At 48.9% G+C, this 19,173-nt stretch overlaps 8 protein-coding genes across 8 annotated transcripts; 3 read left to right on the forward strand and 5 right to left on the reverse strand.

The window, feature by feature from the left end:
• Positions 1-36: 36 nt before the first annotated feature.
• COCMIDRAFT_104739 (uncharacterized protein) lies at positions 37-1,614 on the reverse strand (the record flags this gene model as incomplete). Its single annotated transcript, XM_007693323.1, has 5 exons — positions 37-429; positions 489-748; positions 806-1,096; positions 1,144-1,242; positions 1,449-1,614. 5 exons carry the CDS (start codon positions 1,612-1,614, stop codon positions 37-39), a joined length of 1,209 nt encoding a protein of 402 aa, XP_007691513.1.
• Positions 1,615-1,943: 329 nt separating this feature from the next.
• On the reverse strand, positions 1,944-2,319 carry COCMIDRAFT_104719 (uncharacterized protein; the record flags this gene model as incomplete). The annotated part of the gene is made up of 2 exons (XM_007693324.1): positions 1,944-2,141; positions 2,194-2,319. The coding sequence occupies 2 exons, from the start codon at positions 2,317-2,319 to the stop codon at positions 1,944-1,946; spliced, it is 324 nt and encodes a 107-aa protein (XP_007691514.1).
• A 595-nt stretch (positions 2,320-2,914) lies between these two features.
• Positions 2,915-4,430, forward strand: COCMIDRAFT_104714 (uncharacterized protein; the record flags this gene model as incomplete). Its single annotated transcript, XM_007693325.1, has 2 exons — positions 2,915-3,265; positions 3,318-4,430. 2 exons carry the CDS (start codon positions 2,915-2,917, stop codon positions 4,428-4,430), a joined length of 1,464 nt encoding a protein of 487 aa, XP_007691515.1.
• Positions 4,431-4,918: 488 nt separating this feature from the next.
• Positions 4,919-5,242, forward strand: COCMIDRAFT_8388 (uncharacterized protein; the record flags this gene model as incomplete). The annotated part of the gene is made up of 1 exon (XM_007693312.1): positions 4,919-5,242. The coding sequence occupies one exon, from the start codon at positions 4,919-4,921 to the stop codon at positions 5,240-5,242; it is 324 nt and encodes a 107-aa protein (XP_007691502.1).
• Positions 5,243-6,061: 819 nt separating this feature from the next.
• COCMIDRAFT_8389 (uncharacterized protein) lies at positions 6,062-7,813 on the reverse strand (the record flags this gene model as incomplete). The annotated part of the gene is made up of 3 exons (XM_007693313.1): positions 6,062-6,880; positions 6,931-7,019; positions 7,075-7,813. The coding sequence occupies 3 exons, from the start codon at positions 7,811-7,813 to the stop codon at positions 6,062-6,064; spliced, it is 1,647 nt and encodes a 548-aa protein (XP_007691503.1).
• Positions 7,814-12,200: 4,387 nt separating this feature from the next.
• COCMIDRAFT_29341 (uncharacterized protein) lies at positions 12,201-16,802 on the forward strand (the record flags this gene model as incomplete). The annotated part of the gene is made up of 6 exons (XM_007693316.1): positions 12,201-13,188; positions 13,255-13,339; positions 13,397-13,443; positions 13,847-16,035; positions 16,146-16,526; positions 16,725-16,802. 6 exons carry the CDS (start codon positions 12,201-12,203, stop codon positions 16,800-16,802), a joined length of 3,768 nt encoding a protein of 1,255 aa, XP_007691506.1.
• Positions 16,803-17,198: 396 nt separating this feature from the next.
• On the reverse strand, positions 17,199-17,822 carry COCMIDRAFT_104704 (uncharacterized protein; the record flags this gene model as incomplete). Its single annotated transcript, XM_007693326.1, has 1 exon — positions 17,199-17,822. The coding sequence occupies one exon, from the start codon at positions 17,820-17,822 to the stop codon at positions 17,199-17,201; it is 624 nt and encodes a 207-aa protein (XP_007691516.1).
• Positions 17,823-18,224: 402 nt separating this feature from the next.
• Positions 18,225-18,860, reverse strand: COCMIDRAFT_8392 (uncharacterized protein; the record flags this gene model as incomplete). The annotated part of the gene is made up of 1 exon (XM_007693314.1): positions 18,225-18,860. The coding sequence occupies one exon, from the start codon at positions 18,858-18,860 to the stop codon at positions 18,225-18,227; it is 636 nt and encodes a 211-aa protein (XP_007691504.1).
• Between the last annotated feature and the right edge of the window lie 313 nt (positions 18,861-19,173).

A 19,173-nucleotide genomic window follows, 5' to 3' on the forward strand; every position in this document is an offset into this window, starting at 1 on the left:
AACTCGTTATCATTAATCATTACCATTACACGCTTATCAATTCCCAGGCCCCGTAAAATTCCCTATGAATACAACCAAGATGGCACAATAAGCTGCAGACGCCGCAAACAACTCGTGTCTGGCCGCTTTTGTGAGTAAGCTCATAGCAGCACTGAAAAGTAATGTGAAAACAATTAAAACGCCAACCGCATTGAAAGTGTCCCTCTTATCTATATCCACAGCAGCAGTAGCGTTCTTGTCGGCAGGGCTGGGCTCAGCATGTGTAGCGGTACTTGTGAGCTGGTACATGGTGACTACAGGGACGACGAGAAGACAAAAGATAACCACGGTAATGAGTACGTTGACGAGTTTGTCTATGCGGGAGCTGCTGTAGAAGGAGACGTAGGGATTTGTTGTTTTTTCTTGCGCCTCTGGCGTGCGGAAGTATTTCTAAGCAGCAGCAGTCAGCACCATGTGACGGAGTTTGCCACACAAGGACGAGTAATTACCTGGAGTGGCAAAGACTCTGTTCGGAAGACCTTTTGCAGGAGGCGGTCGATTTGGCCAATTACTGTCTCTACGCCACCGTCGAAAGTAGCCCATTCGCGGCCGTTGTGTAGAGAGACAATGTCTTCCTTGGTGCGGATAGAGTCCATTTCAGCGTCCATAAGGGGTTTTTGATTGTGGCAATAGCGCCGGACGCTGCGGTAGTTGCGGTCTGAAGGTCTCTGAAACGACTCTAGTGTCCTTGCCTTAATGAGTACCTCGTCTAGAGGTGATTGTCAGCCTTGGAATTCAATTCCACTTTGGATCGTTCGATACTTACCATACTCTAATAGCTTTGACTGGATCTCACGAAGTATAACTCGACGGGTACGTGGCTCCCCTTCTCCATAAGGCTGCTGGACATCATAGTCTCTCGATTTCAAGCGGTCGGCATCTTCGTCATGATCTTCCCAATCAATTTCGTCCAGCTCTTTCTCTAGACAAGTGATCTGATCCTGCAGGTCAAGCAGGACACGTGAATGTAGGTAGCTGAAAGAGCGGTATAGGGAGAAATTTGGTTCGCTCGCTTGGAATGCAGCAAGTCTGGGAAATCCATTGGGGGTTTCCTCCACTGCCAATTGTGAGAAATGAGCGATCTAAGGAAATGGTACTGCATACACTTGCGCGTTCTATTTTCAGTCACATATTCCGGTTCAGGTGCCGAACGGAAAGGCACCGTTATCCGTTGGAGCAATTTGGGGCGCTTTTCCTTCCCTTCTATCCGAACATTAGTTTATTTGCTTTCCACGAAGCGCATGTGGCGTCTCGATGCATTCAGTCCTGAATCTCCGAGCCATGATGCACATGTGTGCTGATGGCAAGGCGTTTCCACATGCGATGGCTGGCTGCATGACGAGACGGGGCGTTGAGCCAAGACCGGCAGGCAGACTTTGGGGGCCAAATGGGCGGGTGGGAACACGTACGAGGCTGTGCACTCTCAATATCAATTGAATCTGTCCGCACGGACGGATGGATCGTGGAGTGGGTGTCGTCGGCGGTTTCGACAAACTCCTCAGCTAAAGTCGCATCTGTGTTTGTTTGTGATGCTGGGGATTCGGGGGCCTTTTCGACGTAGGTGTCTCCCGTCATGGTTCGAGGAGGGGTCATTGTGGGCCTGAGAGGGAGCGCAACTCTTCACGTCACCGAAGATGCAATAGGAGAGAGGATGAAAAGTTTTGCGCAGATTCAGGAAATGGTCAGACAGACATTAAGAACAAATGTGGCTCGTAAAAGTGTGGCGGAACAGACATTGCATAGCCATCAGACATGACTTTGGACGGGGATTGTTGTCCCCTCAATAAAGCTCAGCCCCCGAACGCCCCTAACGCCTCATGTGCGATTGGTTGCACCCGCCTTGATTTCAGCTGCCTGGCAGCTACCGGTGAGCTGAGCCACATGGCAAGGTGAGGTGACAATGCTTAGTTACCAGGCTTCAGTTCCTTCTCGCGAGTCCACCCAGATTCGACCCTCATGTCGTAGACATTCTTGAGCTTGTACTCGACATAGCCCGCGGGATTGGGCCTGCGGTCGTAGATTGTGAAGACGCCCTTGCTACGCAAACCGTTGACGAAGACTGGCTTGTGGACGACATCACCTTTCTTGAAGCGCGCGCTTGCCTAAGGCATTGTGAGACGGCATTGCATGTGTAATGAAGAACCCCGAGCTTACCATTGCGGCATCGGGATCCACGCGCACGCCGGATTTGGTGTCTGGAATTTCATATTCCGGCTGTGAGGCCAGGAAGTCCTCGTGTGGCTGACTGTCAGCTGCGTGAATGTCTTCAGTAGGCTGCATGTGCTGCGTGCCGAGTGTGGTGGTTGCCATGGCCTGGGGAGATGCGAGAGGTGAGGCAGAATAGCCTTGTGGACGATGCCCTTGGGGAGAGAAATCAGGTGTTAATATACAAGGCCTTATTGCTGGCCTCTCAGAAGGACGATTGCTGCAGCCCTAGGCAGCACAGGTTTGTGACTGGTATGATTACAGATGGGGGCCCAAATGTGTGCTTGCACAGCCGCTGCGTCGGCACCGATTGTGCCTTGTCCGAGCAACACCGTTTACTTATCAGCTCGCGCTGGAGGCGCACATTGATTGAGTAAGCCAACATTCCCATGTGCGGTTTGCCATGAGCAGCGTTCGCACACGGCACCGATGATTCCGGTAAGACGATGGTCGAAAATAGACAATGGAGGCTCCGTGTGCGGCCCCCAAGCGGAAATTGGCCCGGCGTTGATTGGCAGGCTGGCCCTCGCATCTACCACATCTCCCCGCTCGCGCCTGTCGTGCATGTCCCGCCAATATGGGGGCTAAAAGCCACTGCGAACGCTTTCTTAATCATGGCTGGTTGCTGCAAACCTCACCCTCTGCAGCAACCCCGCTGTCCTCTTGATTCATGGCTCTCTCCTCAGACACTGGCGCGCACGTCGTGCAAACAATGGTAGCGGAGGCGGCTCCTCGCGTCGTGAACCCATATCCAAACAAAGTCATCCATGCCGACATACGGATACAATCGATTGACGAAGAGCCATCCCAAGATGGACCGGTTCAGCAGAGCGATGGGCGCATGCCCGAAAGCGCCTCAAGCGCAGCAGATGCTCAATACCAAGAAAGAGCCGCAGAGATGCAGAACTGGTGGGCTGAGGCCATTGCACGGAATATGGACCTGCCGGAGGGGTACTCGCATGTCGCGGTGCTGATCATCAAGTGGGCGGATGACCTTGACGAGCTCAAGACGGGCGAAGAGGTGAGTTGGTGTGAAACACGTGTTGGCGTACGTCACCGTCTGACTTTTCTAGGCAAGGGAACTCGGCTCTCTGTTCCGTGAACGATTCAACTACGCCACCAGCATCGTCGAACTCAATGTCGTAAAGAAGCCACAGCACCAGCTAGACAGCTATGTCAGCGATTTCATCTGCAATAACGACGGACCAGACAACCTCTTGATTGTATATTATACCGGCCATGGCGTCTTCAACGACCAGAAACACTGCCTCGAACTTACGGGCAGTCTCCGTAATAACGCTCTGCTCCAGGACAGAGGATTCCGCACGACCGCCCGCGCAACTTGGAACAAGGCAGAAGACCTCCTCAGGCATGAGGATGTCGAGGGAGATGTCCTGACCATTCTGGATACCTGCTACTCGAGCAATTTCGTCAAGTCTTCCAAGGATGGCCACAGGCGATTTGAGCTCCTCAGCGCATGTGCAATCGACCAGACGACTGAAGCTCCTGGCAAGAACTCGTATACCCGCGCGCTCATTGATGCTCTCAAGGAGCTTCTGGACAAGGACGGCGAGGGCCCGATATCTACGTTTCGTCTGTATCAGCGTATCAACATGGACCCCCGCCGCAAGGATACTCCGTCCCAGATATGGTCGCGTGGCAAGAGCGTTCACTACAGCGAACAACATATCTTTCTGGCACCTCTGAAACTTGCGAAAGCTCATGCCTTGCAATTGCCTAGTTGGCGGACCAGGCCAAGGGGTTACTTAACCCTACGTTTTGGTCTCCGAGATCCAGTCCTAAATCAGCAGCAAATTGAGTTTATGACCAAAGCCCTCTCCAAATCCTTTGCCAATAAGGCTTTAATGGGTCTAAGGAAGATTGAGTGGGTGGACATGGAATCTGCACCTCCCATGTCGCATTTCGAGCGCGTTGCTTCCGTCGTGCGCGTCGTGGCACAGTGGAAGAAGGCTGTGGCTAAGAAAAAGGAAGCAAAACGGTCACAGCGCCAGATCAACCAATCCACACTACCGCACATAAACGTCGAATCAGCCAATGCGTTACACAAGCGCGCACGCACAGAAGCGGAAACGGATGAGCTGCCGGATGCGAAGAGGACATATCTGGATACCTCGCACCCTCCCTCGCCGCCAGTATCAGAGTCTTCGCGTGCCGGTGACTGTTGAAGCCGTAATTCCTTTTACCGATTTCCTTGAACTTTTTCCTCGTATTTCAGTCGAGCTGGCTTGAGCTTAGGATACCCATTTGTGTGTGCTTTATACCATGATTTCGACTTATTTTTCTATCTCCATAGTTCTGTGGCATTCTGTCTTTGGCTGCGTTGGTAGCGCTGCTTCTCGCTCACGTGGCGAAGGTGGCGCCACTTCCCAATCTCACCACCATCACCAAACTTAGCTTACCCAATGCAATGCAATAACGCCACACATTGTCGCGTCTTCTGCACTTGTCACCTTGTCGTCGCACAAGTTCCCGTCCACGCTCCGTGATTGCATGACTTCGTCCGCTAACCATTCGTATAAAAGGCTTCGAGTACCTGCCACTTTCGTTCCCATCATCACAACAAACATCACCAATTACATCTACATTACACATACACACATTAAAGCTTGCATCTCAACCACAATAGGAGATACCAGCAAATATAACGCCAAACATGACGGCTACCACAATCATCGCAGCTGTACCAACAAACCAACACGACCATACCATTGGTCATTGCCGCGCTCAACGGCACACGCTCTATGAGTACACCGAGCATTGCCAAACACAAGGAACGCAACAACAACACGTTCAAGAATCTGCTGTTTCGCAACCTAAGGTCTGCAGTGAAGAGGAATGGACAGAGAGTCCCGAAGAACTTGCGCGCTGGGGAATACAAGCTTCTGAGCCGGCGCGACAGGACGCTGCTTCTGCGAGGAGAGTGCATAAAGAGGCAGAGTGTCTGAGGATTGAGGATGTTGCAAAGTTTTGGCAGTGAGACCCTATTCAATGAGCGGGAGTTTGGGAGTAATAAAGAAATGGGTTTGATGATATTTATATCCTGTGTGGAATAGAGTTTAGAATTGTCATTCAGTAAACAAAATATGTGTACTGTAAATCAAAGCATTCATGATTATTTTGTGGATCTCCAGCCACAACACCGTCGTCTATTTGATACCCGTGAGGAATTAAACAATTGCTTTATTTTCCCGTGCAAAGACTGCGATTTCATGCTAGTACCTGATGTTCCACAACCTATGTTGGCGAAATGGATGGGAGTGGCCCTGCCCCACATCACACATACCTCACTTCACTCCGGCATTTTGTTGCACTATAGATTTTATTTGAAAACGAAAATTTTCATCAATCACCACAGCATTCAGGTGCGGTGCCAGAGTGGTTAATGGGTATGACTCGAATTCACTAGATATCATATGGCTTCGGCCGCAGGAGTTCGAATCTCCTCCGCATCGTTCCTTTTTTTCTTTTTGCATTTCTATCCATGTCTTGAGAGTTGAACCACGCATGTACAAATAGCACTGTCTTTCGCGCATTAATGTGGTTTAGACCATGCTGCTCTGGCTGAGTGCTTTCTTTCTCTTTTGCCTCGCTCTAGATGGCGCACAAACTCTATGATTACTCGTATTGGAATAGCTTCCTAATTTGTATATTTAAGTACGTAGACACGTTTTACTGACTATACCCTGCTATGATGTTTATACATGTGTACCAATCATCGTCACGGCTCTAGCCGCATACTACGACCGATCCCAGCGGTCTTTCAATCACGAAGAAATGCAATTCTACCCTCCTCACCTTACAACTTGACTACACTTCTCGCCCGAATCCTCTCCCCAAACTTGATGAAAAAAAAGGGCATCGGCACCATTACCAATGATATGAACCCCAACATGCTATTTCCCCATCCATACCCCATCTTCTCGTACATTGTCCGACTGCTTAGTGGAATGAACGCTGCAGCCAGACTCCTCAGTACAGTGCTTGCTGCCATGGCACTCGCCGCATGCACCGTAAACACATCAACCAGGTACGTGGTCGCGGGCATGAAGGACATTAAAAGGCCAAATCCAATCAAGCCTGTTGCAACTTCGGGGACCATAAAGTGCGTCTTATACTGGGCGCTCCAGCCGTAAATGAACAGGCCAAAGGGGAGAATGATGCCGCCAATACACATCATGTATAGGCGATGCTCAGGGCAAAAGTCGCCGCGTTTGATGTGCTTGTCGACGATCTTGTTGCCATAGTGAATATATACCAATTGTCCAATGACTGAGCCGATACCGAGACCTAGGAACGACAGACCACTTATCCCACCCTTCCATCCGTATTGCCCCCCAAAGACACTTGAGAAGGTGGTGAAGAGGATGTAGAGGTAGGAGTATGTGATGGCGATGTAAAGGGAAATAGAAAAGCAAATTGTCGAACAAAATAGCATTTTAGCCGGGCGGACAATCGAGTATCGGAAGAGCTGTTGGGTAGTAAGCCCTGTGTCGAGTTTGGAGCGCAGTTTAGAGTTGCCGGTTGAGGCTTTGAGACGGTTGACTTTGCGCTGGAGGATGGTGACGGCGGACGTTTCTGACATGAGGATAAGTGACATAATGAAGAACGCGGCACCCTGAAGGTCAAGTCAGTCAAACTCGTTGGATATCGTGATGCGAAGCTTACCAGTATAGCCACAAACCAAAAGTTCCATCTCCACCCTTTTGCAACTGTAAGAAAGCCACCGATCACAGGACCGACGCAAGGTCCAATGGCTACATCAAAACGCATTAACCACACTTCCATACCTGAATGATCACATTAACTTACTAGGCCCCATAATCCACACCGACATGGCTGTGCCCCTCTGCTCTCTCGGAATTAAATCCGCAATCGTGCCACCCCCAAGCACCATGGGTGCCCCCCCAAAACAGCCCATGAAGAAACGAAACACAATAAACTGCGTCATGTTTGTCGCTACAGCCGCCGCAATCGTGAAAATGATAAATAAGAAGTTGCAAATGTGATATAGTGGCAATCGCCCGTACATTTCAGATAGTGGCGCGATAATCATGGGCCCACTTGCGTAGCCAAGCACGTACACTGACACCATGAAGCTTGCGAGCAGGCTGCTAGTCGAGTGGAACTCGCGCATGACGTCGGGTACACCGGGTGCAAACTGCGAGCTCGCGAGGGGTGTGAGGAAGGTGATTGCAGCGACGAGAGATATCGTGCCCCACTTCTTGAAGGCTGTCCAGTTCATCGGGTTCTCTGGGTCATCTGGGCCGTCGAAATCGACAATGTTGGGGTCGTGGTCATCGTCTGCTTTTGTGTCGTCGTCGCTGGATATTGAATTGGTGGTGCCCTTTTCGACATCTTTCTCGCCTGTTTCGTATTCGTCTTTGGCCGTGTGTTTCCGGGTTGCGTTGTCGGAAAGGTGAGTTGGGACTTGGTGTATTGAGCCAAGGTTGGTTGGGATATCTGCATCGTGGCCTTCGGCTACTGCTTGCTCGATGATCTCGCTTCTTGTGGGGTGTCGATCGAGTGCTGACGGCCCTCGTTCGGACATGGTGTCGATGTGTGAAAGATAGAAGGGGCCTTGCGTTTGAGTCAAGATGCTATCATTTGATGCTTAGACGGTATCGTGCAGCTCGTCGTTTCGGAAATAAAAAAGGCTGGTAGAGAACACTCAGAGGTAACTAGTAGTTAAATCAGCGGGAGTGAGATGTATATGCCTTTCAACTGTTTGTATCTGTGCCAGAGAACAAGCAAAGCAAATAGCTGGCACAAACGTACGCGTACAAACAGCAGCATGATTGCTTAAGAGGCACAAGATGGAATGCGGCTAGATCACTAGCAGCCAAGTACGAGCCAGGGGTGTGCAATCACGTCTATGCCCGTATCGTCGGTGGCTTAACACGGAGATATTGAGCATTTAACCCCGCACATGGGTGCTTTAGGGCGTAAGGCGTGTTTTCTTTACCGGGGGCCCTAGGCAAGTATACGCTTGCATTGCAAATTCATAGAGCGCGTTCACGTACTATTGGGGCACGTTGTAGGCAGGATTACTGGGGCCGTGCCAGATGAAGTCTCCTGCATTAAATTAGCCCCGCAACTCGCAAATCCCATAGAATAGTATTCCGTACATGTTCGGTAGAAGGAGACATGCCCCGTGTTGTTTAACCGAAATCGCCCCTCTTTCCCCCACACGGAACTCAGCCGCATTTTCGCCTATGATCGCATAATTATTCCCGCGGCCCAAAGCCAAGTTCCATTTTTATACTCTTTGTAACAGTGTAACTACAGTCCCATCTCTCTTTGTGAGTTTGCAATCATTGAATGAAAGCGGTCCTATTCGTGTCATGTGTCAAATCAAAGATGTGTTAGTCGTATACTATCTACTAGTAAGTATGCAACCTTGCAACCATCACAATGCCTCGGCCGAGCCAGTAACCACACCGCCACACGGTTATTGGCTCCTGTAACATATAGTGCCTTACTAATGTCCTTCGGGAGTTACAATGCCGCGAACCCGAGGATAATACAGTACGTTGTTCATCTCGTCGGCTAGTGACCGTTATATGCACATAATCGCTTCTTCTGGCTATCCGCACGCTTGTTAGTGGTGGCTATAGGCTATTGCGAAGCACGAGAAAAAACATATTGAGTCATACAACTGTGATCTCTTGGTCATATAGGTAGGGTTCTAATGCTATCATTTAAGCCACTTGTCGAAGAAGAAGGCTTTTAGTCACAGTAGATCAGATAATCTTCGTATTGGATCACCGCTCTATCTTGAACAGAGTCGCGTATAGATGTACATAGTAAGTCTACGATCCAGGCTCACCCCAGACTAGTACAGGACAAAAGAAATCGGCCGAAACGCGCTCAATAATCTGTGTTTCCCGGCGCGGCATCGTTTTGTTCGTCAGGCTTTCCCTGCTTTTCTTTCTTGACGCTCCGAGTCAACAAGCATACTTGGCGCGAAGCATTGGGATCCTAGTGCGGAAAGCTTCCGTCTTAGCCGGTTCCTTGAAAACACAGAGGGCATCAATGAAGCTAGTGACCATCATGCCAGAGGGGATTTACGGATGATGGGGAATATATTTCATCTTTCCCTTTGGGTGGAGACTACGGAATTGCAGCGCGCAAGACCTCACCATGTTGGAGGTGCGCTTCGTGCTAATCCTGATGAATGTTCGATTTGACTCTATCAAGAAGGGATTTAATGGTATACAAGAAGAAAAAGGGGTACGAGATCAGCCGCGCAGTTCACTCACTAGATAATCGGATGAGAATGCGTTTCACCGAACGGACCGTCGGATCTATCGAAGCCGAATTGAAAGTGCTAAAAATAGGGTAGCAATGCACTAGTGCAATGGAACAAAAGCTACTAACAGAAACGTTGACAGTGGAGGTAACGACCACTTGGATTTTACAAGCTGTGTTAAGCATCTAGGTTTCCAGAAACTATCCTGTGTATTAGTGCATGGTAGCAAAGAGACCTTCTGGCGTGCTAAATTAATGCAACATGTCCTATTAGGTAGCAGCAGTGGCCAGTTGAGCTGCGCCTGCATCTCAACCTACAACACAAAATAACTTGAAAGACTATTTAATTGTTCTGACACTCCCAATCCAGTCACTGGTTCGCAAGTGCGAGTTCCTGAAACTTTAACGTAGGCTTCCAGGATAGTCGTTTTAAGACCAGGAACGTTCCAATCACTTAAATCTACTGTACCCAGATATTTGGCTGTAATCTCTAAATATAAACTCAGAGTTTGTAAATTTGAGATATATCCAGCATGGTATGTCAGGTTAGTGATCGGTGATACCCGTGGCCGGGTAGGATGAATGCAGTCCTATAGGGCATGAACCTCGGTGTGTCCACTAGGAAACAGCACAGTCCCAAAATGTGATAGTTTCAACGCAAGGTTAATCGAGCATAGATATCAAACATCCATAGACCATCCATCCGACAAGTAGAGGGTATAGAAAGTTCCGTCCTTGTATAGGAGCGTCAGGTCCCCATTGTCGATCCAATCAATCCACTGATTCCTCAGGAATAGCCGCAACATTGGTATCATTTACTAATAGCTTCCAACGGTCACCTAATTGAACTTCCTTTCAAATTCTTGTAAGACGGACCGTGAGCAGTCCGCTTCTTTTTCGAGCCTTTTGGCTCCGGAACGGCTACGGAAGAGGATCCATTTCATGATTGATGTAACAAACTGTAGCTTTTCTTGTTTGGCCGCTCAAGTACCTTCGACGGTCACACAATGGTATCAGCATCTCAGCCAGGCCTTGCGTCTCAAAAATGAAGATGAGATCAACAAAGCCGAAATCCGAAGCCATCTAAAAAATCTGGACTCACAACGCGTTGATAGTTATCAGCTTTGTCAGATCTGATAGGACACTAAAGTGCTCTTGCTGCCATATCCTCATCCTTTATTCCATGGGACCTGTGCCACTTACAGGAGGTCTGGCGTCTTCATATTGATAACCCCGAATTGGAAAATGAAAGAACTACGCACATCTTGTATATGCACATCCAATCTGCTAGGGTATCGATGTCGACTGGGAGATATCAGATAGTTTGCTGATGCATCATGCCAAGGTCATGTTCTGGTTCACATGTTGCACGCCAATGACCTTTATGTTCACTGTAATTTGTCTCGAGTATTTAGGAATGAAAATAAGTTTCAGTAGGTATTGTACATGAGCATGTGTCCCACCCTACCATTCTATGCAGTGAATTGATTAGCAGTAGAGTTTATGTTACGGACTCTAATCGCGCGACTGCATGCGCCCCCTTCCACTGCAGTCAATTGTTGATCTTGGCAACATGAACAACCAAGTAAATACTGAGATCCCTTCTTTTGTATCTGAAGATTGGCTGTAAGCGCGATAATAGAAGCTTACTACCATAAGCGACTGCTCGTGCGAGCGCTTACTTTCATTCTTGATAATCGTGAAAAACCAAAAAGCAGATACTGAATAGTCGTCCATGAATATTGCATGAAAATATTGAATAGGGATGTAGTCAGGGAGGAAGAGTTCGTTTGTTAGTAATGGGTGGATGGCAAACTATTCAGTGCAAAACAATAGACAGTACGGAAGCGGGTTAGTGATGCACGGCGGCCTTGCCTCTAACACAGGAGATGTGATTGGCTGATAGCACTCCGCCGATCATAGATGACCCCCACCTGTCATCCGAAATCCTATTAGACCCTGACAAGAATTAGGGTTCGTTTCGGTTACCAGGGTGCAATGGCTAAAGCAACGTATTCATCCATTTCTAAAGATGTATCACCTTCATCAACCAACGCGTACTCAGTAAGCAATATGAAATTATTAGATGAGAAGTTCTTGAATGAAGAACTGCCTTACCGTGATGTGAGGGTGCTTAGAACCTCAGAAGCTGATAGAGTATTTATGCTATAACAACGTTCACTTACGCGGTCTATCCATTCGAATACCGTGATCGTTTGCGCTCAACCAGCTTGGAGGTCGATGATCTCTTCTAGAAAACAGTCGTCTCTGTTTTCCAAGGCCAGGCCTTATTCCCAGTTTGCAGGTGTTAATTAATCGTCCAGACGTGCTGCCGACCTAGCGCCTTAGCCTGCATATTAGTAGTAGTGCGTGAGACCAATTGACGGCCCGCTGGCGCCCGCTGTATCAGACAGGCTACCAGGGGATTTGATTAGCAGCTGGAACCTTGAACCAGCTCTTGCGGCCGTGCGCTCAGCTGAAGAGTTAACCCCTCGCACGGCATGCATAGCGTGGCAGCTGGCAACAGGCGGGCAGCTAAAGGGCAGGCAACAAGGCTGAGTAGAACTCAGCTGAGCGGCACCAAGCATGACTGTTAGGTTACCCAGCACCATGCTACACCTTGACACCTCCACTCTCATCCCTCATCTACAAATTCTCTTTTGTTTTCTTCCCTCTGACACTTGCATATGCCGCGCCAGCTGCGTCGCGAAGACTATACAGTAGGATGGGTGTGTGCCCTGCCCATTGAACTGGCGGCTGCGCAGGAGATGCTCGATGAAGAACACCTCGACCTCAAGCACGACGCGTCCGACAACGACGAGAACCTCTATGCACTAGGCTCGATTGGCGGCCACAATGTCGTCATTGTGTGTCTGCCCGCTGGCCAGATTGGCAATAACCCAGCGGCTGCGGTGGCAATGCAGATGCGAGCGACGTTCAAGAAGATCCAGTTTGGGCTGATGGTAGGCATTGGCGGCGGCGTCCCAAGTGCAGCAGACATCCGGCTAGGGGACGTAGTGGCTAGCCAGCCCCATGGGATATTTGCTGGAGTGGTACAGTACGACATTGGCAAAAATACACCGAGCGGTTTCGAGCGTACAGGGTCGCTAAACGCGCCTCCGAAGCTGCTGTTGGCAGCTCTTGTGCGAGTGAGGGCGAACGAGGTGCGCGGCAGAAGCAAGTTATCTGAGCACGTTGCTAAGCTAGAGGGGAGCATTGCTGAGTTTCAGCGTAGTGAGGCTGGGCCCGACGTGCTGTTCGAAGCAGCATACGATCATGAAGCCGACGATCGAGGAAAAGGGCAGACATGCGACGGGTGGGACCTTAGCAGACAAATCACTCGACGTACTCGTGACGCTAGGAAGAAAGTCGCGGTACACTATGGAACTATCGCGTCTGGTAACCAGGTGATGCGGAGCGCTATAGAGAGAGATAGGGTTAGCACAGAGCTTGGCGGAGTACTGTGCTTTGAGATGGAGGCGACAGGGCTGATGAATAGCTTCCCGTGTCTAGCTATCCGCGGTATCTGCGACTACGCAGACTCGCACAAGAATAAGTGGTGGCAGCCATATGCAGCGGCGACGGCGGCCGCGTACGCCAAGGAAGTGCTGTTGACAATTCCGCAGGCAGAGGTGTCCGAGTTGCGCACAGCGGAAGATGCTACACAATCCAAAAGTTAGTAGCATTTTTTTACTTCATTTGATTGATAGCTGGATAGTGCTAATGTCCATGCGCTTAAAGAACGCAACTCTGAACGCTCTCGTAGTCCTGATGCCAAACGTAGGAAGGTCGACGGGACAGAGGACTTAGAGACTGGCACCACAGAGTGAGTAAACCTTGCTATTCCTTCACTCCAATTGCAGTACTCTGCTAACAACCAAAGCCAGCAGAAATTTACCGCGTCAGTATCACTCTCATCTGAGCAGCGCGGTAAGCAAACCTTGCGTCAGCCATCTAATAGCTTACTGACTTGGTTCAGATTGCCTGAGATCACTCTCTTTTCCGGAGCAAGAACATCGGTTCCATGATATTCATACTGCCGTAGACACCTGCGAATGGATTTTTGAACATGCAGAGTACCAAACCTGAATGGAGGGAGATTTGGGACTCTTTTGGATCAAGGGAGACCCTGGCGCGGGCAAGTCTGTGCTTATGAAACATTACGTTAAGCGAATGCGTGAGCGCAGCCCTGACAACCTTGTTGTTTCTTTCTTCTTCCATGGCCAAGGGAAGCCCTTGCAGAAGACATCATTGGGGTTATTCCGCGCGCTGTTGAGCTCAATGCTCGAACACTTTCCAGAACACCTTACTTAGCTAGCTGCTGAGTGTGCAGAGAAAGAGAAACGTTACGGCAGAGATGCATGGGAATGGGCTGAGAACGAACTCAAGGAAGCCTTGTCCAACATACTATCAGAGGCTACTCACCATCGGCATGTCGTCGTTTTTATCGATGCACTTGACGAATGCGGAGAAGACCCCGCAAAGAGCTTGCTAGCGTATTTCAGAGACCTTATTCACCAGGCAAAAAGCAAGCATGCGCGATTCAGAATATGTCTGTCCTCAAGACACTACCCGATCCTTGCGCTTGACACCATACCCTCGATACAAGTGGAGAAAATGAATGATCAGGATATACGATGGTATGTCCGGGAGCGGTTGAAAGACATTACGTCAGAGACAAAGCGTGAGCAGATCCAGGCTGAGATTCTATCTAAATCCAATGGTGGATTTCAATGGGTGTTTCTTGTGACCAGGGGCATAGTTGACAAGAACTTGAATGGCATCAAAGCAGAGAAACTCCTCGAAAAAATCGCCACCTGCCCGAAAACACTGAGCAAAATGTACGAAACAATTCTCAATGGAGTTCCAGCAGCGGACCAGCATCAAATGATAAAGGTCTTCCAGTGGGTACTCTTCGCCGAAAGACCCTTGTCTGCCCAAGAGCTTCGGGATGCGCTTGCTACCGATAAGAACATGAGTTATAGGACTGCCCGCGATCTTCGAACTCATGAAGGTTGGTCCGACACTTTGGTCGATTTCGAGAGATACGTCAAGCACATCTCCAGAGGTCTAATCTGCTTCCAAAGCCGCGAACTATGGGAGCAATATGAACTCAATGGACCAGACTCAGATCGCGAGGCTCAACTCATCGATCAGTCGGTGGCCGATTTCCTGAAAGAAGAGTTTTCCGGTCTCTTTGGCAATCATTTAACTGCAGCACACTCTTTCATAGGATCTAGTCAACTACAGATATCAAGGTCTTGTCTTCGATACATGATTTTGGAAGATATACTAGAGGATGCTACCCTACCAAGAGGTGTTGTCTCATCTAAGTCTCCGTTAGCACCGTACGCCGTACGGTTCTTGTTTACGCACATTACGGAAGTAGAAAAAGAAGGCGTCCACCAATCTGACTTGATTTCCGTAATGCAATGGACGCCGAACTCTGAGATTATGCGCAGGCTTGCCACTCTATGGAGAGCTCTCGATCCAGATAGCCGATACAAACCTTTCGGGTGGCCATTCATTCAAGCAACGGCCTTGCATGTCTCTGTGTCCTTTGGATCTATGAGTGCGGTCGATACACTGCTAGACTCAGGTTTCAAAGAGTTCGAAGGCAGGGACGCTGACGGAGATACTTCATTGATGCTCGCCATCACAAAGGGCTACCAGGACATCGCTTTAGTGCTGCTAGATCGAATAATGGACTGCGAAGGCCAGCAGAGACAGCATAATGCCAACAAAGATTGCGGTGTCACGCCCCTTTCAGTGGCATGTGCTACCGTCATCAACGCACAGAACAACAACGGTGAAACAGCACTCGATTTTGCTCTAGAGTACAACATGCGTGGGGTCGTTTTCAAACTCGTCGAAGCAGGTGCTAGCCCCGAACACTTAGGGCGGCAGGCCGCATTAATAGCTCATGTTATCAGCCATGGGGATATGAAACTTCTCTCGATACTGATTGAAAAGAAAGTCAAGCTCGATGGTGCCGTATTCTTCGCACTCAAAGAACAGCCGCCTTTGCAAGACTCCGTTTTAGAAGGCATGATCTTTCAGCTACTCAGCGCCGGGGCCAACACAGCTAGATCATCAGAATTGGATATTCGTCCTGAGAGGCAAGACGACTACGACACTGACGATGAAGATATTAGCGATTATGATACCGATGCACTTGAATTAGTTTCTAGGAGAGGTCTCACTGACGTGGTCGAGATGCTCTTGCAACATGGTGCACCGGTAGCTTTACAGAATGATCTTGGAGAATGTCCTTTAATGATCGCAACAAGAAACCGTCACAAAGAAATTGTTCGAATTTTGCTCTCGAGAGCGCCATCATTGGTAGAGATGGAAGACGCCTATGGTTCAACAGCTTTGGATGAAGCGTTTTCGAGTGAACCAGAGATCATGAAACTTTTACTGCAAGAAGGAGAATTCTCGACCCCAACAACGTCTTGCAAGACCTATTTCTCGAATCTGCACGAGACGGATTGGCTATTTATATTGAAACTATTCTACAACGTAACTTGGTAGATCCCGACATGCCAGACGACTGTGAACGAACAGCACTGTGGTGGGCGGTAGAAAGGAAACATGAAGAGGTAGTTAAGCAGCTGCTAGACACAGGGAAGGTTGACCCTGATTCGAAGGACAACAGCGGATCCACGCCGCTTTTGCATGCGGCAAGGAATGGAAACAGCGTGATAGTCCAGCAGCTGTTAGACACAGGCAAAGTCAATGCCGATGCTAAGGACAACAATGGATGGACACCGCTATTGTGGGCAGTATCTAATGGATGCGAAGTGGTAGTTAGACAGCTGCTAGACACAGACAAAGTCAATGCTGATGCTGACGACAATAATGGATGGACAACATTGTTGTGGGCAGCATATAGCGGACATGAAGCAGTAGTTAAGCAGCTGCTAGACACAGGAAAAGTTGATGCTAATACTAAGGACAAGCATGGATGGATGCCGCTGCTGTGGGCAGCACACGAAGGACACGAAGCGGTAGTTAGTTTGTTACAAAGATATACGCAAGGTTGAACCTGATACTGCATATAATGACTGATCGACTACGCTATTATCCACAACAAAGAATAACAACAATGCCGTGGTAGAGAAGCAATGAGTCCTATAGAAGTTCAAGATTACATGAAAATACAACAATGTAACCCAAGTACGCTTCCCACAACTACGTATGTTTATCAGTTCACCCATCATTACGCAAAGTCTAATCACCAGCCGACGAAATTACCTCACATCTGCAAAGACAAGTCCGGTAGATAAGTGTCTTGAAACTGTCTCCACAAAAAAACCCAGCTAGATCTGTTGCCACGTCTCACAAAACATAGGACATGCTTACCTTGGTATTGATACTGGTGTAATCGACAGGTCCCTTCTGTTGCAGGGTTCATAGCTAACGTAGATGAAAGTGACCTTGCATAGCCATACTGGTCATCCCATTTTGACGAAAACCTGGCGAGAATAATATATAGAGCCTTGCAGTGATTATTGTAATCTGCAAACGAAAAAGCGAATGCCACGTATAGCTGGCGTAAGTCAGAAGGCTAAAGTTCATAGGTGACAGGATATGACGACCACCTTTGAAAGAATTCCAACGGATCATCAATCGTGATATACATTCTACTTCTATCATGGACATGGCTCTTGAATCCTCTGCATCTAACGGTAGCCTGGCCATTGTTGTGCCCAACTGCATATCTGTTCAACCTCAAGATCTCGCACTTTACGTACTTCTAGGTGCATCTCCGCAGTGCGCGTCATTAGCTCGCTGTGATGAAATCCACTCTCGATAACATGGACGACTACATCCTGATCTGGTATACTTTGCATTGGTCCGCCGGGTCGCCGCTGAGCTGCAACACCCATCTCGCGCCATACATCACGGCCGCCACTGCTATAAATAATGCGTGTTGCATTTTTAGGCCACCAGCCACCTGTGTACTCGTTGAGTGTATGTGCTGTCTGGGCTCTCTTCGCACCAAAAGTTTCTCCATTCGGACCATCAGGAAAGAACAGAGCGCACTGTTTGAGAAAAAACTCTGCTGTTGTAAGGCGACTTACTAACGAAGTCTCATTCTGCGGCGCACCGACGATGTAACCGCTAATCAGGTCGTTGCACTGTAGCCAAGCGTATTGTCGGTTGACGCTGTTGTCGACACGAGTGTCCGAATACATAGAGTTCTTGGGATCGAGCTCGCTAGAACAGAAAGCGCCGTTGAAACAGAGAGCAGGTGCAATTTCTTGACGGAACCCCCCAGCATAACTGTAAAGAGCCCTCAACATTTGTATATGTGGAGAGTTCCATTCACCGCGCTTCTTTGCACCTCCAGATGTTATAAGTGCCATGAGCTCTGGCGGTAGAAGATGGGTGTCGATTTCGACGCCTTCTATCAGATCACAGAGCCAGTTGTACTGCGGAGCAGGACCTCCCACGTCCTGTTGAGACCAAAACGTGACAGGCGCAGTGATCTCGTACAGGAAGCTTTCATCGTCCATATTTGGAAGACCAAAGAGATTCTTGATTGTCTGGACTTGAGTACCATTAGCTTGGAAGGCCGCGTCGATGTAACTTAGAATTCTGTCCATCAGAGATGTGCAGACTTGTCGGCCATGTTCCACTTGCGGTAAGTAATATTGCCAATACGAGGTAATACTCTGTACTATTGGGGAGCAGGCAATGTAAGCCTAGAAGACTCCTCCGAAAACATTAGCGATCCAAGCTGTTTGGGCACCGGAATAGCTGCCACCAGTGAGAATCCAAGGTACGTCTTGTGCAGTACTGGAGGCGTCAGTCCACGGCGGGTCAAAATGATTGGCGAGATTGACGATGTCTAGTAGAGCATTTTCGACTGTCAAGTAGCTTAGATTGCTAGTCGTGAGTTCAGAAAATAGTGAGCTGCCACCGTAATAGCGATGTTCCGGCACGATTACAGCGGCCCGCAAGTTTTCGGGGATTATCCCGACGAGAGAGAAGTCTGGCCTTGAAAAAACCAAGTGTCGGTCGGCTTTAACTTCACCGGGTAAGAAGACAACGATGGGAGAGCCCGAGCCAGCCCAGAAGGTACTATTCCAGTAGTAGTTGACTGTGAAATTGCCCAGCTCAGGTGCTTTGTGATGTAGAGGTTGCCTGAACGTGCCTTTGCCGTACTGCTTCAGAGTTGGATCTTTGGGTATGGGGAGCGGAACCGGGAGATTACAAGCAGAATTTGATGTGTAGTTGAGAGCAAAATGTTTGGAGTCTTGCTCCGCACGAATAACCACCGAGACCGCAAAGTGAGCGAGGAATGCTGCTTGGAAGCATCTGAGTGAATGCCGCGCCATTATTTTGCCCGAAACGTTATCAATTTGCTAGGTCTGTGAAGGATTGATAAGAGAGAGAAGTGGCAGGTATTAAGATGTGGCGTGACTAAATCAATATGGGAGTTCTGAGGGCTATGCAAGGCCTAAGGTGCACGAGGGGCAGGATATTGGAGAGGGTTCTAGCCTGCTTATGGTATGACGCTTACCGTGTCCGTGCACCTCATGCACGGATTCATCTCGTGCACGCCGAACACCAAACGCGCGTCTCAGCGTCATAACTTCAACGCGCTATAACTCAACAACTATGGCTCCAATTGACGATGCAATTGCAGAT

Source organism: Bipolaris oryzae (assembly GCF_000523455.1).
Source record: "Bipolaris oryzae ATCC 44560 unplaced genomic scaffold scaffold_160, whole genome shotgun sequence".
NCBI lineage: Eukaryota > Fungi > Ascomycota > Dothideomycetes > Pleosporales > Pleosporaceae > Bipolaris > Bipolaris oryzae.